The sequence below is a fragment of the Hydractinia symbiolongicarpus genome, chromosome 8 (genome assembly GCF_029227915.1).
Source record: "Hydractinia symbiolongicarpus strain clone_291-10 chromosome 8, HSymV2.1, whole genome shotgun sequence".
Taxonomy (NCBI): Eukaryota; Metazoa; Cnidaria; class Hydrozoa; order Anthoathecata; family Hydractiniidae; genus Hydractinia; species Hydractinia symbiolongicarpus.
The window spans coordinates 24162062-24176512 of record NC_079882.1 but is presented as its reverse complement, the minus strand read 5'-3'; the positions used below and the strand labels follow the sequence as shown (position 1 = coordinate 24176512).

At 33.9% G+C, this 14451-nt stretch overlaps 4 protein-coding genes across 4 annotated transcripts in view; all 4 read left to right on the top strand.

Moving 5' to 3' along the window:
- Window positions 1–14451, top strand: part of LOC130653858 (uncharacterized) — a 36290-nt gene that overhangs the window by 6922 nt on the left and 14917 nt on the right. The window lies entirely within an intron of this gene.
- On the top strand, window positions 5400–6363 carry LOC130653599 (uncharacterized protein RT0683-like). Its single transcript, XM_057456120.1, has one exon. It carries the CDS (start codon window positions 5467–5469, stop codon window positions 6169–6171), a length of 705 nt encoding a protein of 234 aa, XP_057312103.1. The 5' UTR covers window positions 5400–5466; the 3' UTR covers window positions 6172–6363.
- On the top strand, window positions 7559–9927 carry LOC130653593 (molecular chaperone MKKS-like). The gene has a single exon (XM_057456109.1). It carries the CDS (start codon window positions 8194–8196, stop codon window positions 9805–9807), a length of 1614 nt encoding a protein of 537 aa, XP_057312092.1. The 5' UTR covers window positions 7559–8193; the 3' UTR covers window positions 9808–9927.
- Window positions 10561–13036, top strand: LOC130653598 (DNA damage-regulated autophagy modulator protein 1-like). Its single transcript, XM_057456119.1, has one exon. The coding sequence runs from the start codon at window positions 11966–11968 to the stop codon at window positions 12686–12688; it is 723 nt and encodes a 240-aa protein (XP_057312102.1). The 5' UTR covers window positions 10561–11965; the 3' UTR covers window positions 12689–13036.

Sequence of the window (14451 nt, the reverse complement as noted above, 5' to 3'; positions counted from 1 at the left end):
ACTCAATCGAATATGCTTTTTCTAAGAAAGTTTCAAATTTCGTTTATATGTTACATGGATTCATCAGGCTATCAAATGGTGCAAAACCATGTTCTTTTTGCAGCTAACTGTAATTTTATTTTGAAACAGTTTTTATTTTTACTATGTTTAGAAGACGAAGTTTTCCCCTACGGTCCCCTCTACCCACCTTAATAATGATAATAATAATGATAATAATAATAATAAATATTTTTAGTGGCTTGCCTGGAAAAATCGCTTTGCTTTTAGAAAACAATTACAATTCTTTCCACTGGGGGCCACTTATTAATCATATTTATAGAAATCTTAGCATACTAGCTACGGGGCCTCATCCATAGTCACATTGCCATGAGAAACGTCCAATGGACGTTTCTTTTCAAAGACACCCACCCACCCTGAGAAACGTCCACTCGTGGCAGTTATTTTTCCATAGAAAAAAAACCTATCCTACAAAGGTGACAAGCCTTTTCCGTGGTTCTTCGGTGGTCCCGTGTTAGGGCGAAATAGCCTGTCCCTTCGCCTTGAATTGAACATACTAGTTGTTAGCCCGTGGGAAAAATCCACGGGTTCGCCCATCCTTTTCATACCGCACTGCGTGTGTCTCGCTACTTGCGCAGCTAAGCTACTATTTTGGCATGACAGATGGACAGACAGACAACGGCTATTATTAACGTGACTAGTCGTTAACCTGTGGACAAATCCATTGGGTCGCCCATACTTTATATATACGTTTACGTGAAGAACACACTTTATTCACATGTCTTTAGAGTGAAGTCCAGCTCTACACCGCTTGTTGATTGTAGTGGGAAAAAACATGGTTTCGTATTGCCACGAAGGAAACGTCCATTGCACTTTGAGAGGTACCCAAAAACGTCCATTGGACGTTTCTGGTGGCAATGTGAGTATGGATGTGGCCCCCGTCGCAGTTGACTTATCATCGATTTATCATTAAAACCTAGCTACTAATTCCTTATTCTCCTGGTTGAAATTTCATACGGTATAACTTTCGGTTAGGGGAAAACGCGGACGTTGCACTGTCAAACTCCCACGGAAGAAGCTTTGATTAAACAAGAACTACAAGTATCTAAATTAAACTAGAGCTAGACTAGCAAAAACTTTCCAAAAATATGACAGGTTTAAAGTTAAAAAACAAAGATACTAAAAAAATTCAGCCCCTATTTATGAAGAGGTGAGGTGACTGCATGAACAGTGTGTTCCCTCAAATCATAATGGCTAACAATACGGACCTTTAGTTGGTTTAAAAGTATCATATGACATTTGCCAACTGGAAAATGATATTCTCTTTTATGCTCTTATGTCCTTTCTTAGGGGGAGCCATCCAGACATAAGAAATTTTAGCCCCATCCTCCACCATCAACCCTTATCTTATGTCAGCATGACTTTAGAATACCCCCTCTTATTTTAATTTTTACAATTAGAAACACCTACATCTAAAAACAATGCATTGCAATCACATCCGTTAGCGTCACGATTAGGTTACTTTTGTAGAAATCCCATCACCATAATACATATAAAGCCTTTAATCGTTTATATAACCATTGTTTTGGTTCGTTAATTAAAAAATAGCTTTTATTATTATTATTATTATTATAAACAATTTTTATACAGGATATAGATTTTCAATATATATAATATTGCTATTAACAAACGTCCTGTCTTTAAAAATCAAAATCAAAATATGGTAAGGTAAAAATATATATTATATAAGCAATAAAAATGAAACTAGTTAAAAAGTCTTAAAATTAGCTAAAACTGCCAGATTGTGTGTGAGATGATAGAATAAACAGCAAATGTCTGTTTATGAAACTAACAGGCTACAAATAAAATATCACAACTGAAGTAAAGTCTCTGCAGGTAAAATAAGCACGTTAAATCAAACAGAACACTGTATTATCAAATGGAGTATGGGACTATCGGATATAATCAAATCAAAGGTTAAAAATCTTCAAAACATTTTTCCTAAACAAATTAAAATTTTCAATTTTACGAATATTTAATGGTAGCTCGTTGTATAGTGTAACACCCATTGAAAAGAAACCAGATTTTGCATATTTGAGTTTTGTGAATGGAATTTGTAATTTATAACCATCATTTCTTGTCCCCCTACCATGGAACTGTACTTTGAAGTAATCAATAAAGTTTGCACACGTTTTCCTTTCTAAACATTTTCGCACAAGTAGAATTGATTGTTTCTTCAATACGTTTTCAACAGGTGGTTGGCTTGTTCCAGTGACCGTTTCAGCTAGATTATCAATGGATTTAAGCTTATTTCTTTGCGTTTGGCTTAAATTTAAGTTTACCGTACAGTATATTATGCAAGGAAGAATCATTCCATTATAAATCTTTCTTTTTGATGAATCGTCGAGATAAGTTTGAAGAGAAGACAACATACGTAATTTGGATACTGAACGCTTGTAGATTTTATCAAAATTAGTAGAGAGTGAAAGTGAACTATCCAACGTAGTTCCCAAGTATTTGTATGTTTCAGTAGCCTGTATCTCAGTGTCATCAAACAACAAGGACATATTTTTACCACAGGATAATAGTTTTTTCGAGGTACCAAAAAGCATACTTTTGGTTTTGCCTTTATTCAAGTTGATAACTAGCTGGTTGATTTGGAAATATGTTGAAGTCAACTTCAGGTCCTCATTTAGCTGGTACTCGATTGATTCCTTGTTCTTTCCCTCGACATAAACCACAGTGTCATCAGCAAAGTTCAAAGAATGCGTGTTTTTTAAGCATTTTTTTTTTTTAAGCATTTCTCAAAGTCATTGAAATAAATCAAGAAAAGAAGTGGTCCCAAGATCGAGCCTTGGGGCACTCCACAGGTGATCTTCATACGTTCTGATTTACACTTCTCAACAATACAGTATTGCTCCCTATTGAAAAGGTAGTCAGCGAACCAATTTCGAGCAGAACCTCTGATTCCAACACTTTTCAACCTTTCCAGGAGAATTGAATGGTTTAAAGTGTCAAAAGCCTTTGATAAGTCAATATAAAGTGCACCTACCAAGTTGCCTTTGTCGACAGCTTTGCGAATATTGTCTGTCAGCAACATTTGCTACATTAAAAACATTTGTGTTTTAATCCACCACCCTCCCTAGTGTCCAATCCACATTAACCATGGCAGCTTGAGTTTGGATCCCCCCATTGCTATCCTGTTTTCGTAAAGAACAATTAATTGCTTAACAATCAAGAGCTGAAGGTACATCTGAGAAACTAGTGTAGTGTAAGGTGCTTGGTTTATATATGCAGCCATTCAAAATCAAGACCTGGATAAGACCCAGGTGTTTTGCAGACAAGTGAGTCTTATCTCCTTTGCAACCAGTAAGATCAGGCCTTATAGATAAAACAACCTCACTATGCAATGGCTCTACTGGACATTGCCAATGGCGAAGATAAACCTAATGTATACTAACCACAAGTGTTAAAGGATTGTACTTCTGTCATCACCATAAGCACAAGCAAAACAAAACAGTTTGGCTCTGTTCATTAGAACACGAACAAGCCGCAGATTAACTATTTTTTATTAAAACATGCACTGCTTTTAGACTCTGTTTGTTTATTTATTTGAAATATTTATGCACAATATAATATGTAAATATCAGAAAAATAAATATTCTGTTATCGATGTGCGTTGTGTGTTGTAAAATTTAATGTAAAAATTAGTATTGATAAAAAATATATAGTGTATATAATAAATTTTTAATGTTAGTTTATATGTGAAGTTATTAAAAAGTTAAAAAAAGGCACAAAAAAAGGCACAACAGACCGACCAAAAAATAAAAAACTAGAAAAATAACAATCTGAAAAAGATAAAGAAAAGTAAGCATCTGAAAAAGTGATAAACAAACATTTTTAATATATATGTCAGCTTTCTACCACATTCACTACTGTGACGATAGACACTTAAAACTAATTTCATTTATTTCATGATGTATCATTAGGTATCTTAGTAATATTAGGCAGCTATTCCAAGTTTCCCCCATGTGACATGTTATTTTTTCATATTTTTTTAAACCCTTTATTGTATATGCCCAATTAAAAACGCTGTCTTGATTGCAAGCAGGACATTGCAACATAATGTATATCCCAAACACTGATATAAATCCTGATTGGTTTTAAAAAGAGACAACAATCATAATTCTTTTTAAACTGATTTATTAAAGAAAGCATGAATCAATTCAAATGTATAGCATTGAAAAAGATAGGAAAATTTAGGTTTATTTTGCATACGTGTTGCAAAAAGATATATATTATAAATATTTCAGCTTTTTAAATCAAGATGCGTTATACATTGTGCACATTCGGAATGCATGCTTGTTTACACCAGCCACAAGCCAAGTTTTGTTTTGCAATGTTAAGAACTTTTTTAGAATATATACCTTTTAAAAGCCTTGTCAGTAGAAGTTGTAATAAAAAACTTTTCAAAGTTGAAATAAGGAAAGAATTAAAATCATTTGCAAAGTTTAATTAAAATTAAGAAGATGCTTAGGTTTTTTATAAAATGATGATTTCTATACTCTGTTTATAAGTAGAGCATACGGCTTAGAAGCAGCTGCCTCTCTTGAACATAAAGCCTTTTTAATCAGGATAGCATAGTTACAAACAACTTACAAACGCGTATGCTTTTACTAACACAATTAAAAATGTTCTTTTCCATTTAAAAACAGGCTGGGGAAGTGTTTTTAATGGAGATAAGGTTACAAACTAAGCCTGCAAATATTTACAAAAGTTTAAAAAACATTTTCCATATTCTTGGAGGTAAAAAGTAGGACTATTTTACTATTATTACTATAATTATTGAAATTAATACCAGATCAAAAAACACTGTATATAGAGAATTGAAATATATAGTATTCTCTTTTTTAAAAGATATTTTATTTTTTTAATGGATTAATTGAACTTCTGTGGTCTGTAATATTTTCTACCTACAGAAATAAGTGCGCACATGTCCATTGTTCTTAATGCAAAGCTATTAAATATCGCATGGAAAATAGTTTATTTGTCTTTACACAAATTGTTAAAATAGAATTACTATTAATGAAAATTATTTATTGATCTCGATATTAATAATGATATTAATAATATTCCGTGTCTGTTCACAATAAAAAAGTTGTAAGACAGAAACACAAAATGCAATATTTTTTTGAGAAAATTAATTAACATGAAAATTATGCCAAGATGACACTAAGTTTTTGCTGATGATCTCATAACTTGCACAATCTGCATACCAGTTTAGCACTTTTGAAAATTTTGTGTTCTCTCGTTGCATACTGTGGATTTTTTGTTTGATTTTAAATAATTTCTTAGAGAAAGAAAATGTTATCTGAAAATGCCTGGTATTTTTAGTGGAAAATATATTGGCGCTCTGTCTTATTATTTTATGCATTTTTGATCCGTGTTTCTTTGGCAGTAGTACAGAAAATGGTTAATTGTAGAAGATTAAAGAGAAAAAATATTTGCATATTAATTCTATTTACACTTATGGTGACGATATTTATATTTCATGTTTATTTGATTCCATCATTTACTCAATCTTACAATTACGACTGTTACCTGGACAAGAAATCTTTAAAAACTTTAGAATTTATGCTGCTTACCATACTGGAGGTATTTGAAAAACACAATGTCGAGCATTGGATAGATTTTGGTACTTTATTAGGAGCGTTTCGCTACAGAGGTATAATTCCTTGGGATGGAGATGGAGATGTGTCTTTCATAAGAAATGATCCAAATATTCAAGTAGCATTGAGTGAGTTGAAAAGTCGAGGTATAGAAGCAAATACCATGATTGCAAAATATGACGGTATGACTATTGATTTCATGAGATGGTATAAGAATGAAGGATACTACAAAGGTGAAAAGACAATATTGTTATATAAGTATTACCCACCCTGGGTGGAAGATAATATTATTATCAAGATAAACCACAAGCTGGATTCTTTTCCTTACAAGTGGATTGGTAAACGAACAAAGCTTCCATTTTTATCAACGAAAGCATATGCACCGGTCGAGTACTCAAAACTGATCAAGCATAGATACAGTTTTACTTCATGGATCAGTATGCCTTACAAATGGAAGTGTTACGTGCCTTGTTTTTTGTACAACAAAGATCCTTCTTGTCACTAGGAAATATTTTTGATTGTTTAGATTTCAGATATGCTGCCCCAGTGTCCTGGATTTGTTTTTGTTATCTTAACCTTTTCTTTAAATTCAATATATTAGATATTTATACTTTATATAAATATTATGGATAATTATATTGTTATAAGGTATATATTTTGTTGTTCTAAAAGTAGCTACAATCTGAAAATCTGAAAATGTCCCATTTGCTGGCTAATTCCCTTTTATTCTCTTTGTGGAAGAAATCAGCAACATCAATATTTTAGTTCATTTTTATATAAATGAAGGCACGCACTGTCTCAGTTTTTTGAATCTTTAGGGTTGGAATGTCTGGAAATTTTATTCTCATTTAACAAATATGTCGGCATACCTTAAGTGGATTAATTTTCGCGAATATTAATTTTTTGCGAATTTCGGCCAAATTCACAAAAATAAGTACTCGCATTTGAAGAAGCCCAATTCGCGAAAATTAATCCTCGTGAAAATTTAGAAAAGGGCTCATTCGCGAAAATAAATTCTTGCGAAAATTTTGAGAGCAACATTTTTTTCTTCACCTTTTTTTCTTTTTTTCATAGAATTCTGTGGGCACACAATCAACGTCGAAAAGTAGAAGTTGTAATCTTTTTTCTTTTTGCCTCGTCCTTGCAGTATACATAAATCAATAAAGAATGATCAACGTCTTTGCATTCTGCGGGTTTTTGAACAGCATCCGTTTTCCTTTTTGCTTTCGGCTGTACATAAAAAACTGGACGTTGGCATTAGCATTCTTCCATTAGCAACTACCCATTATAACTTCATCTAAAAATATGTGATTCGCGAAAATAAGTCCTCGCGAAAAATTAGAGAATGGTCGATTCGCAAAATTTGTCCACGCAAAATATATGGAAACGACTGATTTGCGAAAATTAATCCTCACGAAATGTACTGTTTTTGACCCTGCTAAAATTAGTCCTCGCGAAATTTTATCCACTCAAGGTATATGTTTTTTTCGCGTTTGCTTTCTATTAGCTCTGTTGCAAAACTGCTCGAGTTGTCTTTTTTCTTGAGGCTGGAATGACTATAAATTGTATATACAGTGGAATCTCTCTATCTCGTCTACTCTCTATCTCGAACTTCTCTCTATCTCGAACTAAAGTCCCTTTGCGGTCCTCCTAAGGTATTTTCCTTTCTTTATCTCGAACTTTCTCTATCCCGAACAAATGTTTTGGAATTTTACTCTAAATCGCAAAATAATATTCTGCGAAATTTACTAATAGTTCTTGATTCCGATTCCGATTCCGAAAATTCCTTCCGTAACATAAATTAAAAATGCCCATTCGCGAAAATAAATTTTCCCACAAAAATTTGCTGAACTCTATTGAAAACAAAAAGACTAAATATATTAGAAAAATGTCCATATTCGCAGTTCGAAAGATTTCCTTATAGAATTAATTTGCGAAAATTTTTTCGCTAAATTCGCAAATTTCGGACCCTTGATTCGGACCCCTGAAATTTCTTTTTCGCGAAAATTTCCTCCATAAAGGTAGTATTTGGAAACTAACCAAATCATTTAACCATTTTCTACGTATTACAAAAGATATAATATCTTATCCTTCTTGTGAGAAGTGTGTTGTTTACATTGTCAACTACCAAATTTTTAAGACATTCAGAGTTGGCTCGGTGTGTAACACAAAGTAAAAGTCATTCCACTATTTTTTTTTTTTTTTTTTTTTTTTACATTTAGACATTTTCCTTTTACTTGAAAACACCGAACATTATGAATATGGGGAATATTTATTCTATAAATTTATTTATTTTCATAGTGAATTTTACTTATTTACTATTTTTCATCAAACGCAGTAATGTAGTAGTCAAACAGCATTTTCACCCATTCACATTGTAACTTTAGACAATGTTTTTTACTCTTAATGTATAAATAAGACATTTTAAGATTTGTTTAAGTTCACGTATGTACCACGTCAGGTTACTTAATATCAGTTGATATGGCGTGATTTTGAAGTTGTTTTTGTTTTTAAAAGTTTACTTTAGATGACTTCCATAACTGCAGACTCGAAAAAAACTTTTGAGTCGATCAAGAAATTTCATGATACTCTAATACATATGTATGGTACTACCCAGAGTATCATTCTGCAAAATACACGAGGAGATATTACGAGGAATATATCAACTTCTTTGGATCTGTTTACTTATTTGCAGCCAAAGTGTGAGGAGTTGAGATTGATGTTGGTGTATCTGAAAAGTCAAGCTGAATTAAACAAAGATGGGGGTTTGTATACCGCTTTGCTATCGTCCAACTTGATGCTGAAATTGCATTCTGAAGACATACCACATGCTGTTGTGATGGCAACAATGGATTTTCTGTTGTCCAAGGTGACGCAATTTGTTAATAATTTAGAAGCGAAAATTAATATTTGTAGGATGACAGACGTGTTTCTTATTATTAGACCTATCGTCACTTCGAAAGTTACTTTAAAACGCGATGAGCTGCAACATATAAGTTTGCTGTTCGCAAAGATATTTGCAAAGTCTTTAAACCCTAGTAGCGATGTGCAGGTGATACTAAACGAATCATCAAATATCATGTGTAGTTCTATTTACGATGGAGTTCTTCTTCCCTTGGAACGGTATGTTGATAAAACCTCACTTCCTGTCGGTATTGGTGTTATTTTGATTACTGTTTCAATAGCCTTAGATTCTGAAGAATTTTTAACTAATCCAGGCTCCAATGTAATTATCGAATCTACAGATGATTTTAAAAGTAATATAATGCAAACACTTATGAAGTTTTGTGATCAGATTATTCCACACATTGGTGTTGTGATATGTCAAAAGGTGGTGCATCCACAGCTTAAGCGACACTTTAAATTACACAACGTCCTGTGTATTGATAGAGTCGGCAGTCGTCTAGTACCGAACCTGGAGCAGGTGCTAAACTGCAAAGGTATATCAAGTCTATCCATCACCAACCCGGAAAATTATGTTGGGCGTCTTGAAAATGGTGAATTTTTAAAAATTAATAAGCGACATTTCTTAAAAATAAGCTGTTCGAAGATTAATTATCTTAATTCGCTTCTCTTGTGTGGAAAGAATGAAGAATTTCTTGAGACTTTAAAATTTTGCTACTACGCATGTATGACGTCATTGAAATCTTTAGTAACGAACCCGGGTGTTGTTTATGGAGCTGGCTGCACAGAAACTATGATTGCTATGTATTTGCGAAATTTACTGTGTACTGAAGACGAATTGAAAAGCGTAGACGTCTCGTCGTATATGCTGACGAATCTGACGTACGTCGTTGTTCACTCGTTTTTGCGTGTGGCGTCAGCAGTTACGACGGATAGTTATTATACACACTCGATTGACGTGCAAACAAATCACCATTGGATTAACAACGAGACATCTGAAAGATGTTGTTGTGGACTAATTGAGAAAAATAACCAAGAATTCATTTTATTTACTGAGCTATTATTGCAAGCGGGGACACCACATGAACGTATTGACCTATCTCATGTACCTTCTTTCTCTACAATAACGAACTCGCCTCTTGTTCACTCAAAAGAGATTTATTTGAGTAACACTGCAGCAGCCTTTCAACTAGCTAGTACTATATCACGTATAGGAGTGAAAATAATTTCTTCGTAATTGGTATTTTATATATGTGAGGCTTATCTGTGAAGTAACGAGAGATGTAAATAGAAGAAATGTAGAAATAGAGAATGTGAATAAGGATAAAAAATTTAAAATAAAAAATGTCTTTCATTAGACATTGATTTTTTGCTAGTTTGTTTGTAAAATGTTCAAACCAGGGTGGCCACTGCTTGAAACTTCTGTAAATAAAATATACTTTTAAAGAAATCTCATTTAAGTTACAAAAATGGGGGAAATTTTTTAATTTTTTTTTCGTAATCTGTTTTTTTACTGTTTAGAATTTTTCTTTTTTGAACTGTTGAAATTTCTCTTTTTGTCGAACCAGAACAATTGTAGAAAAAGATTCAGAAAACTCCTAAAATTTACTTGTTGAAAATGAGTGGCAGCCCAGTAAAATTGAACAGGAGTTAAAGCGCATAAATTTTTTCGGATAAACCTTTGGGAATTCACAAATTAAAGGATTTTTGCGAGATTTATGTTTTTTTTACGATATATGCGCTTGAAGCATCGTGCAAATATATTTCCGTTTCGACATTAACTTAGCAATTTGAACGCAAAGACTTGCAAAGTTCTTTTTAAAACATTTAGCGAATAAAATTTCTCTAATCAACGACTGAGAAAGTTCGTGCTTAAATTTTTTTTAGAATTCTCTTGAAGGCCGAAAATCGTGAAATTCGCGAAAGTTTTTTTGATTAACGTTTTTGTGATTCGATAGTTTTTGCGTTTGTTGTTGTTGTTAAAGATTGATGATTTTCCATCATTGACCAGTGGTTTCCCATCACCATGCGCAATCTTGATTCCAGGGCATCTTGTATCGTTTCTGACATCGGGACGACGATACCATGTTTGCCTCGCCGTCTCGATATATAAAAGACGTTTTGCCCGCAAAAGTTTTTGCCCCTAAAGTACATTGCCACAACAGAATAAGACTAAAATGTAATCAATAAAACGGATAGAATATTCAATTCAATGCAAATAACGGAGTTTTTTTCGGACAGAACAACCTCGATTGCAAGAACTGTAGCGGTTTTGCCATGAGGATGATGCCCTGGGATCGAGGTTGTAGGAAGAAAATTAAATTATTTCCGAAATTACAAGCGTTACCCCTGGGTAATTGCAAGGAGTACACACTGCAGGCTTATTTGATCATTGTGACGATATATCTGTTATGCAATTACCACAAACTCTAATTCAGTACGCAGAACTGGCATGTTTAGTTAACCTTATCCCCAGGGCATTTTGTACCTTTCTGACACTTGCACGGGCATACAAACATGTTTGCATGAAAATTTTCGCAACTACAGCTGAAACATTGCCGTTTGCGTAACATTAGTGAGACAATGCTGTTATATGTCTAATCATTTCACACAGTGGATACAAGGCTAACGTATCCAACTTTCTAACCCTTACAACGTTAACATTCATCCATAATTTCAGTTGTCCGGGAAAGAAGTCAGTAAGAAACTTATCTCGGAATTCCGAAAAGCCTTATCCTCCAAAAGACCCATTTTTCCCTTTAAAAGTTTCCAAAGTATTGTATTGACATCCTCGTCCCCAGGATTTGTTGCTTGATGTCAAAACCACTCCCCCGACCCTCGATATCAAAAAGGAAATAAAACCTGAGTATGGAGTTGATTTTTACACCCTAATGTTAATTCAATGGAGCCTGTACACGGCTGCATTAGAATTAATATTAATTAAAATATATAATAGTTGTTCTATTTTCCCAATCGCAAAAGTTTGTACTGTTAAACAACCTAGTTCCCAAGATGGGAACCTGTGAAAGAGATCGACTGTTAAAAGTATTAAATACGCTAGATAAGTTGATCGCTTACGCATGCGCTAAATGTAATGAGAACATAAAGTGTACACCAGGTGATAATCAGTGTCACAGTTGTTGTCATATTTCATAAGTAGACACAAAAACGTGTCATGTTACTGCCATCATGAAAAGTTTAACACAATCTGTTTATGTTTCCATCCAAGGCGATTTAAAACAGAATATTTCTGTTGAGATAAAATTGCTCGCTGTCGTTTTTGCTACGGTGATCGACAGTAAAGAAAGAAAAGAACACCACATAAAACAACAACAGCAAAAACAGTTTGAAAGCGTAGATGACATGAGCTTGTCCTTGAATGATTTTTAGAAAGAATGGCTTCGAAGTGTTTTATATTGCTCCCATTGTTTTCTGCGATTCTACAGTTCCTTACCACTTTATCTAGCTATGTCATTGGAACACAAATCAAAGAAAATGTGCATTATCTCCCCTATCCAAGTGATTTGGGTGTGGAGAATCCTGAGAGAGGAATATTCAGTGTCGGTTTGTGTGTAAGCACAGGGCTAACGTTTTCCGTGTTATTATTTCGTTGTATGCAGGTTCATTCGTTCTATCCAAGAGTTTGTGGAAGAATTAACGTGTTGTCTTTTGCTTGTGGTGTTGGCATGATTATAGGACAGAGTATAGTACCAGCGTTCTCATTAGACGAAAACAAGTTCGTCCATTACGCAGGAGCCGTCTTGTATTTTATTTCTGGTTGGTTATACATGGTCACACAAGCCCACATCTCTCGCAGATATCCGTATAATCATACGCAGTATATCATAACACTTAGAGTAGTGTTTGCTATTATTGGGAGCGTGTGTCCAGTCACATACATTGTTGCGCGAATATTTGCACCTAAAGAAAGACATAGATATTTTATACCGCAAGTATCTGAATGGCTTTTAGCTGTGTTGTTTCTTGTTTTTATCAGCACATTCGCCTGGGATTTTAGCAAGGCTCGTGTACGTTTAAACAGTTATGAGATCGGCCCACGTAGTCGCAAAATGAGCGAAAGTTTATTTGCTCGCAAGGACTGTGAATCGAACATGTAATTTATAAGCTAAACACAGTGACTTAATTTATGGATATTTTTCCTTAGCATCCGTTGTAATAATCTATATTTTTTCTTAGCATCGGATGTAATAATCTATCGTAAACCTAGATTAGATTTTTGTTTTTATTTAATTAGAGTAACTCACTCTTTAAGAAATAATAAAGACATGTGAATCCTTGTAACATGACACTTGAAGTTTTTATATTTTCCTGATGACAATATCCAAGACTCTACATGCAACAGCTACATTGTAGAGATACTGGAACCAAGGTTGTATGATTTTAAAGTAAATAAACCGGAACTAACTTAATGTATATAACATTTTAGGTAATTTTCTACAGAGATAAAGATATAAAAAAATGTCACATTTGTCTCTATAAAGAAGCTGAACTTACATCAAATCTCATATTCAACTTTACGACTATTGAATACGAAAACGCATTTTTCCAATCAATTGTGGAAGTGAACAGTGAAATTTTAAAGCCGCGCCCCCCCAAAAACGTCTCTAGACCCCCAAAGTAAACTTAGCATGATATTATTAAACGTTCATGCTCCAACTAACCGTCTATAGGTATTTATTTCGAGAGGGAAATTTTAATCTGTCCCAGTTAAATTAACTAGTTACAACCTTTTCTTTTGTTATTTTTTGGATATTTTGAGTTGTTCTGTAACCACGGCTCGGGGGTAAAAAGAGACCCTGGGGACGAGGATAAACTGGTCATTGACTAATTTTTAAAATAATTAAAGCAGGATCTCCTTTTAGCGATTTAGAGCGCCTAATTTCAAAACGCACAGGGAAAATTAGTGTGCCCTCAATTAAATTTTGCCGGGCGATTGAAAAACGAAACAAAAACAAACCGTGAGTGACTCCAACGATGGATGAACAAATCTGTGTTTATGGAAAAAGTTAAGTGACAATAAATAAATGATTTTGGGTAAGAAAATTTTACATGCAAAGAGAAAGCAGATTAATTAAAGAATTCTGTTTTAAAAACCGTTTTTTATCAATTGTATCTTGGAGGAAAGAATACGGATTCTTTCCTCCGTATTCTTCATCCGTTTCTTTCCTCCAAGATTGTATGAAGTTCTTTATACTGCTCTTCCATTTAATTATACTTGACTACTGCACATGCAACACTTTTAACCTGAAGTCTGCAAACTTGTAAATAAAGGCTTAAAAATATCGTACTTACTTAATAGATACAAAATATTTTGATTGGCTTAAAATACGCAAGACGTAATTGTTCGCTGGCGATCGAAAAAAAGTATAAAAGGTTTCTACTTTTTCAGCGACCACGACAACCAGACCAGAATATTAAGTAGTAATAGCAACGCGAATGCTTAGAACTCAGGCGCACAAAAATCGCTGAATAGAGATCCGGCTTAAGCCACTTAACAATATATGTTTCATGTTTTTCTTGACTTGAAATAGGGGTTATGCAAACCTCTTCCCTTGGGCATCTTATATCTTTTCTGACATTGGGACAACGATAAGGCAATGTCAGAAAAATATACAAGATGTCCTGGGGACAAGGTTAGAGTTATCTCATTGTTAGAACACTTATTCACAGAAAAACTTAACACTAACGTAGCTTTTATCTGGAGGTGGTTGACATTACGTTTTCGTAACTGCGCCGGATACCAAAACGCTAGTCTGAAGGGGACATATCCTTGGAGGACTAGTTGGCTGCTAGTCCTTCAAGGAAGTCACCCAAGTCCTTCAACGGAAGTCACCCAAATTAAAGGAAATTTTCGTTGTAA

Coding starts and splice junctions, on each gene's coding strand:
- LOC130653598 (XM_057456119.1), top strand. CDS start 11,966: ATGGCTTCGAAGTGTTTTATATTGCTCCCATTGTTTTCTGCGATTCTA.
- LOC130653599 (XM_057456120.1), top strand. CDS start 5,467: ATGGTTAATTGTAGAAGATTAAAGAGAAAAAATATTTGCATATTAATT.
- LOC130653593 (XM_057456109.1), top strand. CDS start 8,194: ATGACTTCCATAACTGCAGACTCGAAAAAAACTTTTGAGTCGATCAAG.